The sequence below is a fragment of the Epinephelus moara genome, chromosome 6 (assembly GCF_006386435.1).
Source record: "Epinephelus moara isolate mb chromosome 6, YSFRI_EMoa_1.0, whole genome shotgun sequence".
Classification (NCBI taxonomy): domain Eukaryota; kingdom Metazoa; phylum Chordata; class Actinopteri; order Perciformes; family Serranidae; genus Epinephelus; species Epinephelus moara.
The window spans coordinates 33,257,501-33,282,655 of record NC_065511.1 but is presented as its reverse complement, the minus strand read 5'-3'; the positions used below and the strand labels follow the sequence as shown (position 1 = coordinate 33,282,655).

The 25,155-nt window shown below is 39.1% G+C and overlaps 2 protein-coding genes across 2 annotated transcripts in view; both read left to right on the top strand.

Moving 5' to 3' along the window:
• Positions 1–1,570: 1,570 nt before the first annotated feature.
• them4 (thioesterase superfamily member 4) lies at positions 1,571–6,405 on the top strand. The gene is made up of 6 exons (XM_050047877.1): positions 1,571–1,863; positions 3,413–3,569; positions 4,344–4,506; positions 5,570–5,680; positions 6,079–6,203; positions 6,314–6,405. The coding sequence occupies exons 1-6, from the start codon at positions 1,726–1,728 to the stop codon at positions 6,403–6,405; spliced, it is 786 nt and encodes a 261-aa protein (XP_049903834.1). The 5' UTR covers positions 1,571–1,725.
• A 5,931-nt stretch (positions 6,406–12,336) lies between these two features.
• The window catches only part of rorc (RAR-related orphan receptor C), a 29,408-nt gene continuing 16,589 nt past the window's right edge, over positions 12,337–25,155 (top strand). Inside the window, exons 1-3 of the mRNA XM_050046255.1 lie at positions 12,337–12,552; positions 12,652–12,753; positions 18,981–19,010. Of these exons, the coding sequence (XP_049902212.1) occupies positions 12,702–12,753; positions 18,981–19,010 (82 nt within the window). The 5' untranslated portion in view covers positions 12,337–12,552; positions 12,652–12,701. The remainder of the gene's footprint in view (positions 12,553–12,651; positions 12,754–18,980; positions 19,011–25,155) is intronic.

Sequence of the window (25,155 nt, the reverse complement as noted above, 5' to 3'; positions counted from 1 at the left end):
AAACAGAAAATATTACTCAGAAAAAACAGAAGGAAAAAAATTACCATGAAAAACAGAAAAAAAAATTACCACAAAAAACAGAAAAAATACCCCGAAAAACAGAAAAAAAATTATCACGAAAAACAGGGAAAAATTACTCAGAAAAACAGGGAAAAATCACTCAGAAAAAAACAGAAAAATATTACTCAGAAAAAAACAGAAGAAAAAAATACCCTGAAAAACAGAAAAAAATTACCACGAAAAACAGGGAAAAAATTACTCAGAAAAAAAGAAGAAAAAAATTACCATGAAAAACAGAAAAAAATATTATCACAAAAAACCCCCAGAAAAAAATACCCCGAAAAACAGAAAAAAATTACCACGAAAAACAGGGGAAAAATTACTCAGAAAAACAGAAAATATTACTCAGAAAAAAACAGAAGAAAAAAATACCACAAAAAAACAGAAAAAAAATTACCCTGAAAAACAGAAAAAAATTACCCTGAAAAACAGAAAAAATTACTCAGAAAAACAGGGCTTTTTTTTATTTGTCAAGTGAATACAATACGCTTCCGTAAATGGTGACTACATGTGAATGCAGTTTTGCTGTTTGTACACAAGGTGGCGCACTAGAACAGGAGGACACAGGTAATAAGGTACAGGTGATGAGCAACCATGTGAAGCGTGGCAGCATGAAGAGTTTGTAGCTCGTTGAAACTGAAATTGATAAATGGAAACTTACCATTGACAGACACTGAACTGTTGAATGGACACCTACCTGAGATGAATAATGGACTTGCAGTGTTGTACCTGTGTAAAAGTCAGCACATGTTAAGATAAATCGGTCACCGCACTCAAAGAAACCTGACAAATTGGACATTGGTTTACTCTTGTTGCCCAGAACACTTGTCCGAATAAGTTCTCCCTGTTCTCCCTCACAACATAAAATTAATACTTGGAAAATTAAGCAACAGTATTACTCCCTATATGTTACTTTATATTACCAGATTTTTTTTTTTACCTACCAGAGTCTCCTATTATAGAAGGACTGGCAAGATATTCTTGAGCTGCGCATTTTTTGCTTTCCGTCAGCCATCTTGGTTTTCAAAGGTTCGTGTTGCACTGACAACACCTGGCCAGTGGGTGGCAGTGTATGGCATGACGCGCAAGGGTCCACTCACGTGACTTAAATGCAACTATAGCATCAAAACCCATGCATATACAAGAAAATGGCTTTTAAACAGATGTTCACTGCAGTGGCCACTATGCATGAAAGGGTTAAATGTAACATTTTTGATTTAAAGACTCTACAAGATTAATACATCTTAACTAAAATAATTTCATATTGCATAGGTAGTTTAGTGTTTTGGGCTGAGAAAACAATTTTATGATGTTTTGCCCAACTCCAGGCAAAATTCAGTCTCCCTCCTGGTCACATTTCCTCTCATCAGAGACATCTACTACTCCCACTCGGGAGTGGGTTGTTATCTGCCATAATACCTAAAGAAGGTGGCGTTAGGGCTCCGCCTGTTGCTTGGGTTGCAAGTCACAAACAAAACGGTTGACAGCCGCTGATGTGCTGAGCAGTCACCGGTAAACTGTGCATCACTTCAGACGACTATTTTCTTTTGGGGACAGCTGACACCATCAGTTATCTTTAAATACAACCAACTGTCAGAATTAGCTTCTGTGCAGGCTTTTCCTCCATCATCATCACCACCATCATTTAAAACTGTTACCTTACAAATGGCAAGGAGCCTCGGTCGTATATTTAGGGGCTTTCAACGCCTAGGCTCACTTTCATCCTCCCAGACTCAACTCATCCACCCTCCTCCTCCTCCTCCCAGGTTTTCAGTCAGGACCACCTCTGTACGGACCGTGGTGGTAGGTAACCTTTGACAAAGACTGGTGACCGGGTTATTAAATGGTTAAAGGGAACAGGGTTTCATCTGTGTGCGCTGGGAACTCACTGTCCTCTCACTCCTTCCAGATGTTTCTCAGTTCAGTGATGGGTGTAGGCCTGTGATTCATTCTCACACCTAGTCCCATTTAAATACTGAAAAAAAGTAATTAAATTTCAGTTACTGATCAAAATGTCGGTGATTACAATTTGGTGACATAAGTTTATTATGTAGAATTTAACATTCATTCTGTCTTCAAATAAAATCCTAGTCCCAATTAAATGCTGACACATTTTGACAAATAAACACCTGTCTCAATTGGACGCCTGGTCTGGTTGCCAAGCAGTTCTGTTTTTTTTTAATAGAAAAAAAAATGGGTTGTTGGCTACCACAAATTATGTGTCTATTCCTCAATTACCCTATAGGTTCTTCATATTCCTTTACTTCATAGGGGTTCCTCAGATAAAAAGAATCTAAAGGGTTTTTCTTAAAAATAAAAATAAAAATCCAAGTTGCGAGTCTTAACTGAATAAAGTGGTGTATGCTGGGTGCTGTAATCCTCGATTGACGTTACTGTCTCTCTCCAAAGCCTGTCAGAGCTAGATCAAATGAACGATTCATGATTGATATATTATCCAAAGCCAAAGGTCCAAATAAACAGTTCGTCAGTACATCATCTGTATTGGCCAGTATCGGCTTTAAAATGAATCGGCCAATGTCCTTTTCCTTATTTTGCATGATATTCCATACATTGAAAAGCATTTTATTCCATGTCTCCATCTGCTGGTGGGCCATGACAATAAGAATATGCATCTTAATATAATGTTAATGCCACTACAGACGAGACTTGATGATCACTAAAATTAGGGAAAAAAGTGGATATATCGATAGCGGTATTGCTTATCAGCCAAATGAGCTGTAGTATTGGCATATTGGATATAGGCAAAAAAATCCAATATCGTGCATCCCCAGGCATCTTATATTGCCATATTGGGTTATTGGTGAAACACCTAATTAAAGTTTAAAGTTCCACTGATTGTCACACACCTGAGTGTGTGAAATTTGTTCTCCGTATTTGACCCAACCCCTGAGGGAGCGGTGAGCTGCAGTGGTGCCGCGCTCGGGAATCATGTGGTGATCTAACCCCCCAATTCCAACCCCTGATACTGAGTGCCAAGCAGGGAGGCAATGGCGGACACTCTACCACTAGGCCACTGAGCTGCAATTTAAAGTAACAGTTAATGATATTCAGTTTTGACTGGCAGTACGAGACAGATATCTCTTGAACGTTGTGAAATTATTACTTCTCTGTCTCTGTTGACGTAAGATGACTGAATACAGGTGTCATAAAGCAGACAGATTTTGACATTACCAGAGATATGAAAGGATTAAAAGGACAGAGACATGCCCTGTCATAACACAGCCAGCACCGTCCCACTGCAAACTTTGCCCAAAGCCTTTAAGACCCAGACTAGACTGAGGTTGGGATGCATTCCTCTGTTAAGCTGTCTCTCCTTTTCCTCCACACCCAGGACTTCAGCTTGCCTAACTCGTCGTGGAGCTCAGAAATGATGCAGCTGTATGAGCATTACAACAGCCAGTGTGAGGTGGAGATGGAGGGAGGAGAGCAACAGAAAAGGCCTTGGCAGAAACTGCCAAGTTATAGCCGCCTCCCCGATTATCCTACAGGTGTGTTTCTCTGCTTGTTCATTTTGCTCATGAAATAGAGTATGCGTCATATAATGGAGGTTTTTGGCAATAATCAAGGGGCCAAGCTTTGAGGGTTGCAACGTTTTGTTTCCGTTGTATTTTAACGAAACCAAGTGTACCAAGTATATGACCAGTGAAGCAATATGACTGGGCATAAAGTGACAATGGTGAAAGGATCAAACCTCCATTTTTGCCCAGGCATCACAGAATTATGATATTTAGTAAGCTTAAGCCACAATAAAGTATTTTTTCCATCACTTTATTAGATTTTTAATATACAAGCATACACATGATAAATGAAAAAAAAATGAAATAAAATAATAATAAACATAAATAAATTAAATATATATATATATATATATAAATGTTTCTCCTGCATTTAGTATTAATTATTGCTATTATTAGTTATGTTATTGTTGTTGTATTATTTTTTTTTATTTCATTCTATTTAATTTAATTTAATTTAATTTAATTTTATTTTATTTTATTTTTTCATTTTATTTTATTGTATTCTGTTTTATTTATTTAATTTAATTTAATTTAATTTAATTTAATTTAATTTAATTTAATTTAATTTTATTTTATTTTATTTTATTTCATTCTATTTCATTCTATTTCATTTTATTTTATTTTATTTTATTTCATTCTATTTAATTTAATTTAATTCTATTTTATTTTATTTTATTTCATTTTATTTAATCCTGGGGTGCTCTGTTAGCTGCTAACAGTTCCCTTGTGTGTTTTTCCCATCAGGTGGAGTGTATCTTAGTGAGATGATCCAGTCAAAAGCTTGTTTTTTCACCCGTAACATCAGAGACCCAGGGGCTGCGTTTGAGTACGCTATGTTTATTAACATTAAGGAGCAGAAGTGTGTGTGCATTTTCCAGGCTGGACCACTGTTGGAGGGGGCGCCAGGGTGAGATAACTGTTCATGTTGCTAAAGTTTCTGTATGGATGTAGGGCTGCAGTTAAAGATTATTTGTTGTTTGCTTTATAAAATGCGTGCTGTATTTTTATCCCTGCCAGCTGTAGGCCTGAAAAGGATAATGTATTTGGGCATGTGTGTGTGAGTGTGTATACATTTCTGCCCAAAGCTAATCTCTCATTCTAATAGACCAATCAGCCTCATTTATTGATGTATGCTCAGGGATCTCTTGTGGTTGCAATAAATGATAAATGTTGAAAACCTGTTTTACTGACCGTTTCATACCATACCTCCCTCCTCACTCCTCTTAACCGGCTTGCAGGGGCCGCAAGTTTTCTGGAAATCAGCTCAGCTAAAACAACAAGCCTCACCGTCTGTTGCAGGCCACATTTTGACCTTCATTGTTTGGCCTTCAAAGTTTGGTTTCACTGTGAACCAGAGCATCTGCAGTACACCCAATATGTTATAATCCACTGAAGTTAGGCACGTTACAAGATGAATGAGCCCCTGTTATGTTATCTTTGCTGCCATCTTGACTGAAAGGGAGAAGGGAGGAACACAGCTACGGCCTGACACCCAGAGTGTCCTGCCCAGTTTTGTGGACATGCAGATTTTGTTGATTTGGTCATTTTTCCTTTTTATTTGTGCTTCTACGCTAAGTAAGCAGGTTTCTTTCTTTTTGCGCTGTAGCCTCCAGACAAAGTTTGATACTGGTAAAATTCCAGCTATGAACGACATGGATCAAAGATTTCTGTCTAAAAAAATCTTAATCTTCATAATAATATTGTATCTATATTTGACACACAGTGCCTGTTAACAGAAAATCCTATCTGCTCTATGCAGTGCATCATGGCTCTGTCAAAAATAGTCAAAGTATATATTTTTATTAGCCTCTGGGATGCTGGTTGTCAGCTAAATGCCCAAAAAGTAAATAATAAATTAAGAAAAAGAATGATCTCGAAAAGGGCCTCAAACTTTACAAAACTACACTTTTAAACATTGGATTTTACACGTGTACATTTACATGATTTTACGTGTGTGTGTGTGTTTCCAGACATGTCCATGGGGGGGCAATAGCCACTGTGATTGATACTGTGATTGCGGCTCATGCTGCTGTCCACTGTGGACCTGTTATGACTGCCAACTTCAACATCAACTATCGCAGGTACAGATATTATATATTTTAAGACTCATGCAGCTAGTAATTTGTTGTGTAAAAAAAATAGTATTCTTTGTCATTCATAGTCCAGCAGAATGAATGTATCTGTAATGTTTAAATATTCACCATAATGTAAAATACTTTACCAGAGATGTAATGTTTTAATGGATATTAATGACAGACAGTAGTTTTCTGTGCTTTTTGAAGACCCTTGCGTCCAAAATACCTTCTATCCAGAATCATATGGTGTTAATACTGAAGGTACTCGGGATGTTAATCAGGGTCTGTGTGTCTGGGTAGCCTAATTTATTCATGTGGAGCATATTTTGTATGTACTGTATGTAGTGTATGTAGTTATCATCCACAGTCTGTTTGCCCTGGTAAACACTTGTCCTTGTCCCCAGCCCCATCCCACTGGGAAGCACCGTGTTACTTGAATCCTGTGTGGATAAGAAGGAGGGCAGAAAAATCTTTCTCTCATGTAAAGTGACGAGCACCGACGGCTCCAAAGTGCACACAGAAACAACAGGTACACTTTTATACACACAACTTGTCTGATGGGAAATGTTAGTGTGAAAGTTTGAGGCAGGTTGCACCTCTGCTCTTTGATATCTGATGTCTTGCATGCATTTTGTGCAGCACTGTTCCTGACAATCAATGCCAGCAACCTCGTGCAGGGAGTGAGACACAAACACGGCAGCCTACCACCTGAGGCCACAACGAGTGAGTGAATGTGTGTTGCGAAGTTTAAGTACCAAGTAATCATAAATAGCTGCACAAACGTATTAATGAATTCCCATATAGACCTCTTAGTAATGTTGACAGGCTAATTTAGATTTCATAGGCTGTGTTACTTACATCATAAGGCTCAGATATGTTTTGTAGCCCTAGACTGATTTTGTCCAAAACTCTTTTGACATTAAAGGTCACAGCTGAAATAGGCAATGTGATTAATTTGAGATGATGAATGAAGAATGTCATGTGCTTCTTTTCGTCTGTCTGTAATAAATGCACTTATTGCACAAGCTTAAGGAGCTGACAGGATCCAATTTCACTGGAGTTACACCTTGTATGATTCCATGTGACAAAATAAATGATTGATTGATTGATAGAGGATTAGAGTGGTTGGTTTTAGCTGCAACTTGTTTGCTTGTTCTCAGCTAACAAAACTGAGTTTCAGGCCTCTTACTTGCACATTGTCATTTACATTTTCTGGCGTGGGTTGCTAACTGTTATCCCGCTATGTGGTGGATGTGGTTACATCTAAATATGAGGTGTGGATTTGCATGCTCTGAGAATTTCAAGACTTAAAACGGAGACGCAAGGGGTTCAAACCCAAAATCATCTTTTTCATAGGCTGACTTGTCTCACAGAGATGACTGAGGCATGCCACAAAATGCCATTAAAAGTAACACAGTCCACATCACATAGATCGTTGCTGGTTTTGTAGCTACTGCAGACCACAATGCGGAAAAAGACCTTAAAGCACATAGAGCACTATTTGGGGTTATAAACACTGTGCGCTGACTATAAAGTCATTGCTTTGTATGATTGTTATTTTGCACTTTAAAGCATCTGAATGTCAATTTAATGTTTAACAAAATGTTGCCATGTTTTATGGGGATCAGTGTAGATGGTAAATGTACTCAATGATGCAATACATTTCTATTGACAGAGAAAGCTGAGTGTTTCTGAGTTTTTCTTCTTGCACAGCTGTTTTCATAGTGCACCAGGATGTATTGAGCTCAAGCTCCTGATGCTCAACCCCCAGATACTTCCCAATGTGGCTGTGTTTACAAAAAGTAAAGGCATCTAAAATGAGTTAACTTTTTGACTAGGTAAAAATGACATAAATTGAATTACACTAGTTTTATCAACAGCAAACATGCCTTATTGAATAGTGCCTGACAACTGTGTATCACCGCCCCATCCAAGGCTATTACTTTGTTGGTCAAAACATAGTGTTAGGGGGCAAACATACTCACTCAGAGGTCATCTGTCATCTCAGCCCTGCTGGTCTTGGTGGTCTTTTTTAGTTCATTGCCAATGCATTCACACACTTCATTTGAATTCGACAGAAACAGAACAAAATTCACCAAAACCATCATAGTTAGTCAGTCCACTGTTGCAACTATCACCAACTCTGGTTTGGTTGAAATAAACTCCTTAATTCACTGAGTAAGATGTGAAATACTGTCTCTACATGCTGTATTTCCTCGCTGTCTCTCAGCTGATGACGGAGCAGCAGCTCTCACTCGTTCTTTTGAGGCAGAAGAAAAATAAAATGACAAAAATCGCACTCAGCAGCTGTGGAACAAACATAAGACTATAAAATACTGTAAAACTTAGTTAGTCCCATTTAAACACCTAGTCCCTTTCACTAGCCCAGTGTGGGCTAGGGTGGTTAGCGCTGTCACGCCACAGCAAGAGGGTTCTGGGCTTTCTCCGGGTACTCTGGCCTCCTCCCACAGTCCAAAGACATGCAGGTTGGGGATAGGTCAATTGGTGACTCTAAATTATCCGTAGGTGTGAATGTGAATGTGAATGTCAGCTGGGATAGGCTCCAGTCCCCCCACGACACTCAAGAGGATAAGCGCTTACGAAAATGGATGGATGAAAGTGTTACTGTATTCATGCAGCACTGAATAAGAAAGATGATCTGTGAAAGAAATTACATTCCTCGACCTATTCTATAGCCATGTGGCCCTTCTAATGGCCTTACCGCATGTGAACGAAAACCAACAATCAGAGCGGATCAGTCTCTAAAGCAGCTGCCAGTTATGTCAGTCACTGCTCGTTAACTGTGGTCAAACTGTCAAACCAGGCAGCGCTGATCAAATATGAATCAAAATTCTGTTACAGCATTGCTTATTTCTTGCCTCAAATGTTTGTTTAAGGCGTAAAATGAGAAAGTAGGTCCAGCTGGTGTGTGGTACTCTGCACTTTGGTCAGGTGTATCCCACATGGCAGTTGGGTTACAAACTTTTTCATTTTACAGGTAAACAGCATAGGTTTCTAAAAACATTTGAGGTGAGAAATAGGTAATGCGGTCACAGAAATTTGGTTCATATTTGATCAGCGCTGCCTGGTTTGACAGTTTGACTGCAGTTCATGAGCAGTGACCGACATGACTGGCAGCTGCGTTATAGAATCCTCAGCTCTGATTGGTTGCTTTTGGTGTGCCATGCTCAATTCTAGTGAATGCTATTGGAGGCAGTAGGAAGAAGAGCAGGGACATGATTTTTTTTTTTACAGACTATCTGTCTCATGTACCTCTTCCACAAAATAATGGCAGTTACAGCAACTGTGACTCATAAAAGTTACCAACTGTAGCTTTAATACTTCCATGATAATTATTCAGAACACAGTGACGTCTAGTGTTAATGTTCATCAATCAAGGTGATTAATTCTGCTGGACTCAAGCGAAATGTAAAAAAAACAAGTTTATAATGCATCTTATTAATGTTTCCTGTTGTTTTAAGGCGCTGCTTGTTATATCCGTGATTTATATCTGATAAAATCCACTGATCTATTTGACATACAGCTTATAATACTCTCTTAATATCACCTTTGTGCATTTTTTAAGTAAATGGCCAATAAGTTTTAACCTAAAAACTGATGTGACAGTTAAAGAGTAAATTCCTGTTGCATCCATTTAAAACACAGCAAAGTGTTGCTTATTAGCAGTTGCTACTGAGTGAGTTCTTGTCTAGCAGTTAATTATTGGTTACAGGTCTCCAAACCCTGCTCACATTTACTACAGTTCTCACACAGTTTGGTCTGATGTGTGGTTTCTGAGTGTATGGGCTCATCACAGCTCAGGCCTGGTGGTCTTCTGAGGGCCCCACACATCTTTAACCTCAGCGAGGTGCAGATGGAAATACTACCTTAGTTTCTCAAAACTTGCTGGTGTGTGTGTATGTGTTTGTGCGTATTGGGGAGGTGGTTGCAGGACACCAGCAGTTTTTCTTTTCCCCTGAAGAGTCATGTGGTCAAGTTGGCTTTGAGGAAGCAGGTGGGGGAGGGTGGGTAGGCAGAGCCGGGGCAGTTGTTTTCAGCTGTCAGTTAAAACCACCTGCAACAAGCTCCAAAGCTCCAATACAACACTTGCAGAACTAATTTTCACTTTAGATATTAACTAAAAGTGCAACTTCCTCTAGAAACAAGTGGTTCCTGACCTTGTTCCTTAAAGCAGGGGTGTCACACTCATTTTAGTTCACAGGCCACATGTAGTCCGAGTCAATCGCAGGTGGACCGGACCAGTAAAACCATTGCCTAATATCCTAAAAATAACAAACACCACCAAGTTTTTTCTTTTTTTCTTTTTGTTTAAAGAAGCACATTTTAAAAATGCTCATCCATTTAGAAAACAGATGACAAAGACAGATGACTTTGTGAAGCACTTTGTAACCTTGTTTAGAAGTGCTACACAAATAAATATTATTATTATTATAATTATTATTATTATAAGTTGGTGTTTCCTTGTCTTTGACACTTGCTTACTCTTCTGTAGGATCTTTGGATGTTTTAACAGTGTACTTTTCTAATGCAGGCCAAGGCTGTTTGTGATTATGGCTTTTTATTCATTATGTGGCATACGTCATGTGACAAGCATTACTAGCATAGTATGCTACACAAACCAGCCCTCAACATTGTTATTAAAATAACTCAGCTGACTTTTGGTTTCACATAGAACACAAACAGCAATCTTGTGGGTGAAAGTCCGGAGTTTTTTGACCAATCCACCTGCCCTGCAACTCGCCCTATGTGTTAAAAACAGGCACTTTTAGTGGACATAAATGACTATGCACTAATGACCTTTTGCCCAGTTCTTCCCCCTGGATGCAGACTGGCCAATCATAATGTAGCATGGGGCCGGCTCAGACCAGGGTCCAACACCAACACAGCTGTGCTCCATTGACTTGACTCTAATGCAATTGTGTCTTCATTTTCAGGCTGGTTTTGTGGATTTGAAGCTAAATGTTGTGTCTGGGGCACGTCGTGTATTAATGATACTCGTTACCTGGAGAGGTTGGAAAAAGATATACGTTTCTTCCCTGTTCCAAAACCAAAATCAAGCCCTGAAAAGTGTAGGGTTAGCTAGCTACCTACTGAAGATATAGCCTACTGAATGTATACACACGCTGCTTTTGCTTTTTAATGATTAGAACAGTGAAACAAAGGCCGACCCTGCTGTACAGGAACCAGTGAAGGGAAGCAGGGAAACTTTGCTGATATTCAACCAGTTGTGTGTCATCACAGTGTGCACAGATGAACGTTGTTTGGCGGTGGAGGTCCAGGTGCTGGCAGCAGCACGGGGGTGAAGCCAAACACGGTTCATCTGCACACACTGTGATGCCACACAGCTGGTTCAATATCAGCAAAGTTTCCCTTTATATTCATTGTCTTGTGTGGCGATCAGCAGTGATGTGGTGGTTCACTTTTACACTGTGATCTGTAGCCTATAGTTCGGCTTTAGCTTCTAACTATCTTTGTCTTTTTAACCTGTTGTTGCTGCTGAGTCAGTTTGACATCCTGGATATATCCTTCAAACACAGACTGTAGACCCCTCTGTCTGCTTCTCTCTGGAATCACTCTTTCATTTCTCCAAAAATATGGTAATATTTCTTCAGGGAGTGCAGTTAGTTACAGTGTGGGCTCAGTGCTTACTCCAACATATTGTCAGACCATCAGAAAGGGGCGGGGCTTAGGGAAAGGTCAGGGAAAGTGGTTACATTGCAGCCTGTTTCGCTGCAGTGGTCTCACTCAATGCTGGACCAATTTCTGTTGTTGCCATTAGTCACTTGGACACATGAAAAAATAGCATCCAGGTTGAAAACACTAATGCGGTCACATGCTAAAAACTGGTGTTGTATGTTGAGGTGGAAGTACATATGAATTCATCATATTTTAAGAGGTTTAATCTGTAAAATATTAATCTGCAAACTTACTCCAGCTGTCAGATAGATGTGATGGAATAAATGTGGACAAGTAGAAGAATAAAGGAAGAACACCTCAACATTGTACTTATTGTACAAGTACACTACCTGAGTAAATGTAATCAGTTACATTCCGCCACTGACAGGCTGCAGCATGTGTGTCTGGAGCCAGTGCTAGCACTATGTCTTAAAGGAGCATTGACCACAATGATGTAAACCGAGAAGACATATCGATTATTCATCGTTTTCTTTGTGTCTGCAGTCGTTTTCCTATCTCACATAAACTGAGGCAGCCTTCTGCATATCCTACCATTATCAAAACAACCCCCCTGCATGTTATATTGCATGCACAGAGCCCTGCAGGTGGTTTTAACAAGTCACTAGAATAATACCATCATATGAAGAGGGACTTTATGGAACTGAATATTTATTTTAGCTGTGAGTGTGAAGTAAAAGGCCAAACCTGCAGTGGATTTTAATGTCTCCTCAGTGCATTGTATTTTCTCGATTAGTGTGGCGGAAATTTGTGGCAGCAACATGGGATTATATTTCTCAACTGAGCACTACAAAGCAAAACCCGATCCGCTGCTATTACGTAACAGCCGGTGACATAACTCTCTCCAGCCTGGGACGGTCAGGGCGCACAGAGAGCGCATGGAGGGAGGGGGGTGGGGGGGAGACCGGGGCGCACGGCTTGTGAACGGCCGGCCGGTCCAGCTGCACTCTCTCCTCTCTGCTGCTGCTGCCTCGGGGGGAATTAAATTATTTCAAAACAAGAGGAGGTGTACTGTTGAACAAAAGGGAGGCTGACAGAGAGAGAGGGGGCGAGAGAAGATGACGACCGAGTTTTGGGACCCGCTGTAAGGACAGCTAGGAGGCGAGATGGCAGTGCATGTTTTCAAATGCCTGCGCCGGCCCGGGCGCTAGAAGAACCAACAGGTAGTATGAGCTCCAGTTTGGTCATGTCTGTTTCAAATGGCGGCAGGTGGAGTTTATAACCGACTGACTTGGCAGGGGTTTGTGGTTTGTGTGTGTGAGTGAGAGGTGTGTGAGTGTGTAGGGCCGCCCAGTGTTTTGACAGGAGAGTTATGGAATATGAGGAGCCCGACGTGCCCCCCGCTGACAACCCCATCAAAAGAGGTAAGAGGATCCATCCCTGAGGTTTTATCCTGCAGCATGTGTGGCCCGATGCCTCTGCAAGCGGCATGCAAGGGTGCAGGGGTTGTTTCAACATCAACACATCAACAAATTCTGAGCATTAAACACTTAATTTCCTGCATCTTAGTATTTTTTTTTGCATTCATTTACAATAGAAATCACTTTAAGTTCCCCTGTGTCCCCTGAAATCCACACCTGTGGTGGCATGCAACTTGTTTTACCAACCTACAGCTGATTTTTAGTCTTATAGTAACATGCTTAAGTCTCTCTTTTACACACGTCTTATCTCCCAGCATGCCAGCTTTACCCACTCCCACCCACCTCCACCTCCTCCTCTCTACTCCTACTCTTTCTGCTCACCTTTCCTACACAGGCTGTGTCTCTCTGCTTCTGTCTTGCCCGTCACAGTGTCTACTATTATCTCCTTTCCCTGCACTCTCATCCATCTTTACCCAATTAACCCTCCTCATCCCTCTCACTGGAGTGTGGTTAAGGTGCTGTGAGTGGGTAAGAATGGCAGTAAGCTGGAGTAATCCTCTGGGATTAGTTCTTATTTTTGCTTCTGGTTTTGGTCAGTGTGTTGCTATTCAGAGCCTCTGCCCAGCTAAAATCATACTGTTGGCAGTCACTTGAGATAAGACACCTTGTCCCTCTGCCACAGAAACCCACTGCACACCTCTCCTACTGCTCTCATAGCATGGCAACATATATACAGTCTATGATGGCAACACAGTTTGGTGCATCAAGGATATGAACATCGTCGCTCATGTCTGATGGATGTGAAGTGTTGAGGGAAGAGAAAGGAAGTGTCTTTTTATACAGTCGGACCGCAACTATACTATTTACTCACATAAGGATCACAGTTGAATAATACTCCATTATAATGCCTGCATTTTGAATTTTACTGAAATAGTTCACCAATGCTAGCGATAGCAAGCCATGCAGATAGAGCTGGTTACCTTTCACCTCTGTTTCTTTACATTAATGCCTTATATTATGCATATGTGATGCCATTTGACATTAAAAGAAATGAACGATGATTAATTGTTTTAATAATTTTAAGGCAAGAAAGTCAGAGTAGAAACAAACAGATCTACACATCAAGTCCTCTTGTTACAAGGGTGTTAATGCTAATGTTTCAAGCCAGCAGCTCTGCTTCAGACCTCTGATAGACAGAAAGTCACCTTTCTGTATATCTATTTGTTTCTGCTTTGCCAGATATTTCTCCGATTCAGCACCAGCTCCATCAGACACCATGATGTGAATGTCATTTTTACTGTTTTTAAAGCAAAAAAGCCGAACATTAGCTGGTTTCATCCTTCTTAAATGTGAGAATTTGACGCTTTTCTTTGTCATTCATCATGATAAACTGACTAGTCTGGGATTTAGACACTGCTGGTTGAATAAAGACCATTTGGAGCTGTCACCTTTAACCTGTCACCTGACATTTAATAATAAAACAATTGATGGATTATTCGAGAAAAATAATGAGCAGATGAGGTGACGATGAAAAAAATCGCTAGTTGCAGCCTTGATTTTATGTGTTACACAAATGAACACAAACACGGTGCAAACTGTCTTTTCTTTAGTGTCATGTTCAGTTTAAGTTGAAATAAAATTGAAATTTTTATATTAGACCACAGTTGTTATTATTAAATCAAATCAAATCAGGCTTTAATTGTCATCTCACCAAACATACAACAGTGCTTGCGGGGGGTCGTTCCAACACTAAATTAATAAATACTAATACCATAAAATAGACATCAATAAAATACAAATAAAAAAGATAAATCACAAACTACAAGTCCAGTATGACACTCACACGTCACACATCAGCAGTGACCATTTTCAGAAAAAGTGACAATAGGCATTTGGTATTTAAAGTTATCGTGTGCAGTGCTGTGCAATGCTGTGCAGTGTGTTTAAGGTGCATTCAACCTCACTGTCCTGCCTCAGGTCAGTCAGACTCATGCTGTGCAGCCAAACACTGCTCAAACCCAATCCTCACAAATGCTCCAAATATACCAAATAAAGTCTGAGTCATCATTTTAACAACCTTAAAGGTACATAGTGGGTAAGGGGTTAAAGATTTTAGTAAAACATCAACATCAGCTAATTTAACAGGTACTGGAACTGCTGTAAGGGTGTTTCAGTCTGGTTAAAGTGGAGTTTCAGTGTGGTTGTCGAGTTTTTCATTCTGCTGAGATGGCTCTTCTTAAGGTGATGAGTGTCTTGGTTTTAGTGGCTGTTGTGGGTGTCTATTCATTTTTCTCAAGTGCTTGGTTTGATTCTCAAGTACTGCTCCAAATTGCATTTCCTCCTGCTTGTATATGTGAAACTCTGCTCCCATTCAGTATTGGATACAAACTGTCTGTGGTGTTCCTCAGGGATCTGTTGTGGGTCCCTTCCTCTTCTCCATACTTTATGTTATTCGGCAGTCATTTGTTAACTTAATATTGGTGTTTGTTGTCACAATAGTATCACCCTTAAGCATCTCTCTGTAAACTAGAGCTGCAATGATTATTCGATTAGTTCTCAATTGTTAAATTAATCATCAACTATAAGTTGATAATCGATAAATCAGTGTGAGTAAGAAAAAAAAGTCAAAATTCTCTGATTCCAGCTTTTTAAATATAAATACTTTCTGGTTTCTTTCCTCCTCTATGACAGTAAACTGACTATCTTTGATGTCATCTTGGGCTTTGGGAAACCTTGATCGACGTTTTTCACCATTTTCTGACATTTTATAGATCAAACAGCTAATTAGTTGATCGACATATTAATCAACAATGAAAATCATTGATAGTTGCATTTGCTGTAAACCAAAGTGACATCAGGCTTCCGGCCTCTTCGGATGTCTTCGAATTAATAATTAATACAAATTAATTTATCAACCCAAAACACTTTCAGGTCTAAAATTCACGAACATTTTAGCCTTTCTTCTAATGTACTGTGAAACTCTTCAAAGAAATTTTTAAACATTTGGTCAGTCACATTTGGGCCAACATGTTCACAGTAAATAATAATGTATTGTTTTCTACAAACATTTTGTATTCACCTCACGACTGTGATTCCTGCTTTTATTTTGTCACACTTTTATTTTATCACACCAGTTAAAAAGACGAAGCGTTTTGCCCCAAATTTTGTTTCCCCTCATTGACCACCATTGCTATAGTTTAAGATTGGCTCAAAATTATGCTTATTTTTTTCCTTTTATTTGTATTTTTTTGTTTGTTTGTTAGCAGTCAGTGCAAGATTTATGACTTCCGCATAATTTATGGAGCTCAACTGGCACAAAAGACTAAAGGCTAATTGCGCTTTTTAGTACCCTGACCCAACATCCAAACCTGCTTTATCACGCCTGCTTTAAATTTATACATATGTATTTTTGTTTCAATCATTCCATTTATCTTCATTTTCATTGTATATCATATTTTTTTCCCTTTTAGCACATTACTTTTTTATTTTGTGATTTGCTTATTTTTTTTATTCTGACCCTCACAGACTTATAACACCACCTGCCTCTGTGACTTCTTTTACACTACACACTCTATGTTACATTGGCATGAGGGTCGGAGAGTACTGGGAAGGTAATAAATTAAATATGTGTTACGTTTTGTATCTTTTCTGTGCTGTTTGTCTCATGGTTTATATTCAGGCGAAGTTGTCGGCCTACTCTCTGGGTTCAGTGGTCTTCAGTGCTGTTATGTAACACAGCAACTGTCACTTCAGCAGTCAGCTTAGATGTCAGAGTGTAGAGACGTTAGTGAGATTTTGACTGATGAGTTGTGTTGATGTTTGTGCCCCAGCCGGGTCATGTACGTGTACAGTGTGTGTGTGTGTGTGTGTGTGTGTGTACATGGTGGTGGGTTTCTGGCCTGGCTGACAGGTGTGTCTTGCTAAAAGTGTACATGTTGTGTCACATTTAATTTGTACAGAAGCCGATGTTTTCGATTGCATCAGATTTTTGTTTTTCTCACCACTAGCCACTGACCACAAATGGTTAATTCCACTCAGCGTGGAAATCACCTTTAATAAGTTCAAATCATTAATGCCACATTTCAGAAATAGAAGTGGCATGGCCTGAAATTCAGCGTGTTGCAGCTGACTTTAAATCATTTCACCTGGCTCATTTCTGAAAAAAACCTTAAAAATGTTCTCAACATATTTTATGGAAGATGATTTTGTGCATTTTTGTAACAAAAGAAGGACAATCAGTCTTTACACTCTCTGCTGAAACCACATTATTGCAGTGCTCATGTCACATTTTGACTTATAAAGTTTGGAAATATTTAAAACCTATCAAAGAGTTCAAAAAATGTATCACTCTCAGTTTGGAAATGATGTTTTTATTTAGCTGTAAAAGTTCCTTTCAAAGTATGATTTAATTTAAATGTTTTCCATTTTATTTAGCGAACCCCTTCAAACGTTCACTCGGTTAGTGTTGAAATTTCTTTACATTTTCCGCGTGTGTGTGCAGTGCACTGCTCTGCTTTCATTCCATGCTTTCTGCTTATGAAGCAAAACTGATTTGATGAGGGGAGGAAAACAGTGAAAACCACAGAGGGCCTGATCTGGCGCCAGACAAAGACCGGCTAGCTCTACGTCTTCCATTGATACTTATCTCCACTCTGCCTTCAAACCTCTCTGTCTCACACACACAGACATGCATGCAACACCAGAAATAACCCCCCCTGGTTCAGAATCGACCCTTCGCGTGTTTACTCACACTCACTGCAATTCAGACTTTCTCACAATTGCGGTCACACAGGTTGACAAAAAAACAGAGGACCTATTGCTTCACAGACACCCACCTTCCTCTGCCTTTATCTCCAGTCTGTGTGTGTGGGGGGGGGGTGGTGTGTGTGTGTGTGGGTGCCGAAGAGTCACACAAACATAGGACGCACAACAGTGTAAATAGGAATCCTCTAATTCAACCTCCCTGTTATCAGTAGGGCTTCTTATCTGTCCAAAGGCCTTCTTTTATACTGACAAAAAGTAGTGTGATCTGAAAACGCAGCGCCAAACCGCCATTAACAACGAGGAGTTTATCACAGCTGGATCTCTAATATGAAGCCCCGGGTTAGTCTCTGTCGCATTTGATGTTAGCTTCATTTAATCCCATGTTTTAATGATGACCCTGTGTTTTTAATTTTTAGGGTTTCACACTGTTAAATGCTCATTTTTGGGTTTCATTTGAACACCGCAATGATTCACACTGTTAAATGATGTCTCTTTGTGAAGCTAACCTTGGTGCAGTGCAGGTTTCAGTGCTGGAAGACGTTTTCACATGGTAAATATAGCAAAAAGAAATCATATGTAAATATATTTAAAAAAAACAACAACATTATGACTAAAAGTCCTGTGTTTGAATTTCTACTTAAATAGCAGACGTATTGGCAACAAAACGTACTCCAAAAATAAAAGCACTCATCATGCACAACACCCTCTCTCAATGTTATATTATATTATTGATCCATAATTATTGGTGCATTAACATGTAAGCTGTACTTTCATGTTGCATCTGGTGAAGTAGAGGTAGTTATGTTTATTATTTATGTTGCTGCTGCTTGAATCGGCTCCTCTTGGACGTAAGATATGTCCGACTGCAGCCATTTTTAAAACTAAGCTAAACTAAGAAAGATTTTTTTCCCCACAGCTTCTTATTAAACAGATTTTATGGTCATTTTATTTGATCAATTTGGTTTTCAAACACCTCTGTACTTTTATTAAACTTGCGTGTGCTTTTAATTATCTTATTTTATTCCTCACTAAAAAAAAAAAAACTTTTTATTTTTCTTATCTTTTGCCTGTTTGAATAACATTTGATAAGGTGCTATAAATACTTGCCTGTCTTATCAAGTAAAGTACAAATATGCAAAAACTGTACTTGAGTGTAAATGTACTGAGCTATTTTCAAACACTGGCAGGTTTAAAAAAAAAAAAATCCCAGATTTAAAATCAGATCTAACCCTCTTTAAAAAGCACCAATGTGCCGTTTAATCCTGGGTTCAGTTTAAACTGGTTTAGACAGTTTAATCTGTAAAGCTCATGAGCACACTGCGTGTTGTCTCTCTGTTTCTATATATATATATATATATATTATATTCACCCGCTCGTTCATACGTAGTACATTTTGTAGAGAAGCTTAGATTTACAGTAAGTGTTGTGTAGTTTTGAATCACTAACTACATTTATTTCTCTCTCAGGAGGAGCCGTGTCCAAGAAGACTCATCTGAGTAAGTGCTCTGTGAAATGCTGCGCGTTAGCATGTGTGTGTGTGTGTGTGTGTGTGTGTGTGTGTGTGTGTGTGTGGTTGTGTGTGTGTGTGTGTGTGTGCCTGTATGTGGTAGTGACATTGCTTGTGTTTGTGCTAGATATTTGTGCATGCATTGTGGTTGACTTCATAGTTAGTGAACATACAACATGCACCTGTACAGCAACACACACACACACACACACACACACACACAGTGGTGTCGCTGGAGTTGGGCCATTAGCAACATAGTCTGCGTGCTGTGTGTTGCACCTGTGCTGCCCCCCTCACACACACACACACACACACACACACACACACACACACACACACACACACACACACACACACACACACAGTGATGAAAATACCAGCTACTATGGCTTTGGCACTTTGGCATCTGAACGCAGATGACAGCGATAACGTCTCGTCTTTTTTTAACCTCTCTGGTTTAACACTTTCTGCCACAACTTTAGCACACCTGGGCACGTTATCTCGCGTGGATATGCTGTGCGTAACACACCACCAAACTTCATGTTAGGTGGTGTGATGATAAGCATATTGAGCAGAAATTATAATTGTTTAATTGATTGTTGTTTGTGAGTGAGTGCGCATGGATATAAAGCCAGACTGAGAGGAGGGATCATTTTGGGAGTTTGTGTTGGAGGTTAGCAGTAAGGAGGGAGAGGGTGGGGGAGTCGTGGCGGTCTTGTGTCGTTCGGCGCATCAGTCAGGTGCTGTAGATGGAGGGGTGATAGAGTAGAGACAGATAAAGTAGAGATGTCCCAGTACCATTTTTTCCTGCCAGTTTTGATACCTTTCCTAGTGCTGATCCGATACCACTGCGATAAAAAAAAAACGGCTGCATACCACTAATGGGGCTGCAGCTAACGATTATTTTCATTGTCGACTAATCTGTCGATTATTTCTTCGATTAGTCGACTAATCATTTTATCGAAAAATGTGTTAAAATGTTGAAAAATGTCGGCCTGTCTCTCGCAACCCCCAAAATTATGTCATCTAATGTCTTGTTTCGTACTCACACCAAAGGGTTTTAGTTCACCGTCATGGGAGAGTGTGTAAAGCTGCCGATATTTGAACATAAGAAGCTGCAATAGGAGTATTTTGGGGTACATTTATAATACTTCTCTAAGAAACCGATTAGTAGACTACTAAAATAGTCACCGATTATTTTAATAGTTGATTAGTCATCGATTAGTCGACTAATCCTTGCAGCCCTAACCACTAACCCTGTATGGATGTGAATTAATTGCTGTAATTGTTGGCCTAGCTCAGATTAAACCCTTTGTAAAACATGAACAATTGCATACAGAGAATAAATACCAGAGGAATTGCGAAACTGACACCTTGCTAACAGCTAATGCTACACTATTGATTTACAGTAACAGTAGCTGCCAGTGGCTGCTCAGTGCAGCTTACTGTGTGGGCTACTATTCTTGAGCAGTAAAGACGAATTGAGTTCCAGGAAAACTGCATTTTTTGTAGCTGTAAAACTACTTTAAAGTCTATTAAAAAATGATGTGGGATGCATAGAATTGCGTATACTCTACTTTTCAACACCCGACCCAGCATTTTAGGCAGTATCGGGGGTAATTCTGAAACTGGTATCGAAACAGCACGACCACATGCACTGTTCTTGAAGATTTCCATTTCCTGCAACTTTCTTTGTCTCAACTACATGATTAATATGACAGATACTTTGAAGATTAGCATTTTACATACAAACACATGACAAGCTCATCACATGTAATGCATTCTCATAGATTAAGCTAACCAAGCAGGCCTCGTTAAAATTAGATCCACCCTGACAACAACATTGAAATGCTGTTTACATCTGTGAGATGAGATTTATTTTCGTGAGGACGTATCCAGTAGATTGTTCATTATTTTGTATCTACATAAATTAATATTAACTACATTCATATATTGTTTACATGTGTTATTTTGCTTTTTATGTTAAATTTGAAACTATTTAAAATCACCTTAAGTACAGGTAATAAGAGTTATGAGGAAGTTTGGTGGAGTGATACATGTATAAGACGTGAGATGCCACTGTTGTTGTCGATGTTCAGTTGTCCTACATTCTTTTTCGGACATTAAAAGTGGATCAAGTGACACGGAGAAGCTGTCCTCGTGCTCTTGCGTCACCCACAGCCCTTTGATAGTTAATTCAGTAGCTAGTAAGTTTATAGGTAAGACAGGAGAGACAAACATGCCTCACACATCTTAATGCACCGATAATCCAATGATATGTCGTAATGCTTCAGCACTTCTACATAATTAAAACATCAGAACGTTTACTTGTAAGTAAGTGATTCAAGGGTGTGGTGTTGCTACTTCTACTCAAGTAAAATATCTTTTTTTAATTGCTGTCAGTTTAAAGAGACACCCATTTGCATCATGAGCATTAACAGGACAACATAAAAAATCAAAATTGAAATCGCTAGTGTGAGTTAGAGAAGAAATGAAGTCTTACTTTACTGTAATGTGTCTTTAACTTGCATGTTTTTACCGCATCCCTCGGTTATTCCTGTTGAAAATGCTTTGATTTAAATTCTCAGGGAGACTCTTAAAGGTGCCCGACACTATAAAGCTGATCTCTTTGTTTTTTATAAATGTGTGGTGGTAGCGAGTGAGGGGGTGAAGGATAACAACAAAGGTATAAGGAAAAAGTACCTTGAGAATGAAGCCAGGGCAGGGGACAGTCCCCCCCTTTTCTTTGTCTCTGTCTTCTCTCTCTCTCTCACACACACACACGCTAACAAGGAAGGTGAGGCGGTGACTGACACTCAAAAGTCTGAATATGTGCGCTGAAGCTGCAGTGAGCACCTGACACAGCTCGCTCAAGGACGAAGGGGAAAAGAAGAAAGTTATTGAAAGAAAAAAGAAGTGTGTCAAAAGAGAGAGCAGTGATAGACAAAGTGAGAGGACGAGTTTGTTTGTGAAAGTGGGACACACGTCTGAGACAAGTGGAGGAGTGAGGATGATGCGAGGTAGGGATGAAGTTCTTTGGTGTGTGTGTGTGTGTGTGCGTGCGCGGGTGTGTGTGTGTGTGGGCAGCCAAGTCAAAGATATTTTATCAATCAGATCAATTGCATGCTTTTTAAGTTCCTCTCCAATCCACTTTGATTATATATAACGCTGAGAGTGACGATACGACTGCGACCTGATGTTTGTGATGCAACATATCGTTACAGGTTAGGTTTTAAACATCTATTTTTTATATAAAGCTCTCAACAAATCCCTGAAATAACTTTGCATTCATGCACTTAAACGCAACAACTCTTTTAAACTTTACAGGCTGTGTGTGTGTGATGAAGCTTTTTGTTCAGGTTTCCTCAGCTTCAAGTTCAAAGTGGCTCCAAGTTTCACAATTTTGCACATACGTCGAGCTAATTTTAACGTTTTATTTGATGCTTGGGCTTCAGTCAGCCGTATTTCCAGGTGAAACAAATCCACGCACACGTCTTTGCATGCACACGCTTTAAAGTCGTCATACGACGGCAGATGTTGTTATTTGTTTTGAAATTTTATTGGGTCTTTACAGAGTTCTTGATTGGCTTGCTGTCGGGTACGTTCACATCGATATGTGTTTCATTTCTGGGGTTTGGTAGTGTGACTCAGTTTTGAGCTCCCTTTGATGGATTTAAGATTTGAATCATGTCTAAGATATTTCGTCCCTCTTTGCCTCCCACATGCATCTCCGGCAAGAGGCTGAGCTCTCCTATGATCTTGAGAATCGGACTGCAATATGATAAAATGTACTTTTTGGAAACAGATGTTATAGGTTTTAAGTTTCTGCAAAACGTCATCACATTTCTATGATAAGTAACACAAGTAACGTCTAACTGAGACCCAGGGGGCAGGTTATTGTGTGACATTGGAGATGTTACAAACCCTTTTGCAGACACTTCCACCGAATTCTAACCAGCGCAAAAACGAAAGAGACAGGAAAACAGGATGCTTCACAACCGCAGTGCATCAGTCTGAATGGACTGACTTCACACACACACAGAAGACAAGATGCAGAGGAAATACTGATATGTTGTTAAAATGTGATAATGACAACGTTAAAACATTTAGTTTCTTATGCAAAGTCATTCAAAATGAACAGAGTGAAAGCACGCAGAGCGAAAGAAGAGACGAACAATGAGAAGTGATCATCTCTAAGTTGCTTACACACACTTTCTCTCTTGCAACATGCACACACACACACACACACACACACACGCACACAAATAGATGCAGAGGCACACACAGCTGCTTTTTAGATGGCGCGGAGATATAGTGTGTCTCAGCCGTGCAGCTGTGGGTGGATAATGTGTGAGAGATGGAGGCTTCCATCGCTGGAAATTGTAACCTCATATTTTTGTGTCTTCATTTCATTAATAAATACGTAATCATCTTAAATGTTACACAGTCACAGTGGGCTTGATGCCGACCGAATTTACGCACACACACTTTTTGTACGGCTTTGTTGTTGTGTTCGGGGGATTCCTGTGCAGACACTTACACAGTTTCTTTATCAGAAAGGATTTCCTTGTTCCTCTGCACAGCGCTTCCAAAAGCAGAAAAAGCGGTTGGCTTTAAGATCAAAGCTGACATCAAAATCGCAGGTGACACATTCCCCCCCAAAATATGGTAAAAGAAATACAAAACTTTGGCTGAATCATAACCTTTGCCTCTGTCAAAACATTACCTCTTTCAAACACCTCCATGTACAGCCTGCACTTCAAAGTCAAACAAAATCTGATGTAAATTAATGTTCAGATCAGATTAAGCTTTTTCCTCAGATAACTCACTGTAGGTAGTTTTTCTCACTTTGTTGTTGTCAAATAATGAATGAAACTCGGTAATGGAGGAGTTCTCACATTTATGTAACAAAGACACAGTTTGATGATAAAACATTAAGATGTCTGACACCTGCAGAGCCGCTGCCGCCAGCACTGAAATATGTGTGACCAGAAATATTTAGTAAAAAAATATTCACTACAGATGAGTAGTAGGAAATACTCTTTAGTAAATAGTACAGTTTGTCATTATTGGCAATAACTATTACTTTTCTTTAATTTCTTTATTTTTATGTATATCTATTTACTTTTTTAACTTTTGCTGAAAGATACCTAAATGAAGTTTAAAGTGAGTTAAAAAATGATGCGTCTCATAAAGGAAATTAATTCTGGCTGTCATATTTTTAATTTGTTTCAGTCAGTCAGAGTAATTGTCTGAGCTCTATAGATAGATAGATAGATAGATTTTATTTATTTATTTATGCATTGCACAGAGCATATCTCACTAGGGAAGATAAATATAAATATTTATCTTTAGAAAAATAATAATAATAAACCGTAGCATACTCTGTAAGTGTAAGATATATCTATAGAATATCTATTGACTATACAATATAAAGAATACACTATAATACACTATAAATACACTGAAATATAAATACTGACACCGCAATATATATATAGCAAATTTGCACAGCTGCGGAAGTTTTAGTTTTGAGGATGCAGTGAGGTAGAGTTGGAGAATAAAACTGACATGTGCAAAGTTATTGTTTGGTTGGGACGGAAACTACAAAGCTGACAGTGCTCTGTTAGACAGAGAGGTGAGGCGTACACAGTTATTGCTTTGCTTAGATCCTTTTCCGCTTGTGAATCTAAAGTTAGATTTGAAGTGACATGTACCTTTAATTTACTGCATTTCTGAATGAGAAAAGTATGTATATTATGTATAGTATTTTGTTGTGTTGAGTACAAAGATGTCTCAGTTTAATCCCTCCATATAAGTTTGATATAATAGAAGATACAGCGTAATAACTGAAGTGATGATGACTGTTTTAACTCAAAATCTTTAAAAAGTAAAACAAGCCTTTCTTTATTATAATTATTTAAAATGAGAAGATTCAAATCACTTCATGTAAGTTATGGAAAACATTTCACTTACAGTGCTGCTGTGGAAACATAAAATTATTTAAAACTGAATCCTCGTAACCTTTTGCGCTGTTTGAAAACCTGAGCAGTCTGTGTTTGTGAGACAAAACAATCTGTTTGTTAGTCTGTGCGTGTGTGTGTGTGTGTGTGTGTGTATAGGTGTGAGGTGTG

Excerpts from the sequence above, each read along its gene's own strand:
- them4 (XM_050047877.1), top strand. The coding sequence starts at position 1,726 with ATGGCAAGGAGCCTCGGTCGTATATTTAGGGGCTTTCAACGCCTAGGC. Across the intron at positions 1,864-3,412 it reads CCTCTGTACGGACCGTGGTG|GACTTCAGCTTGCCTAACTC; the intron begins GTAGGTAACCTT and ends CTCCACACCCAG. Across the intron at positions 6,204-6,313 it reads AGTGCACACAGAAACAACAG|CACTGTTCCTGACAATCAAT; the intron begins GTACACTTTTAT and ends CATTTTGTGCAG.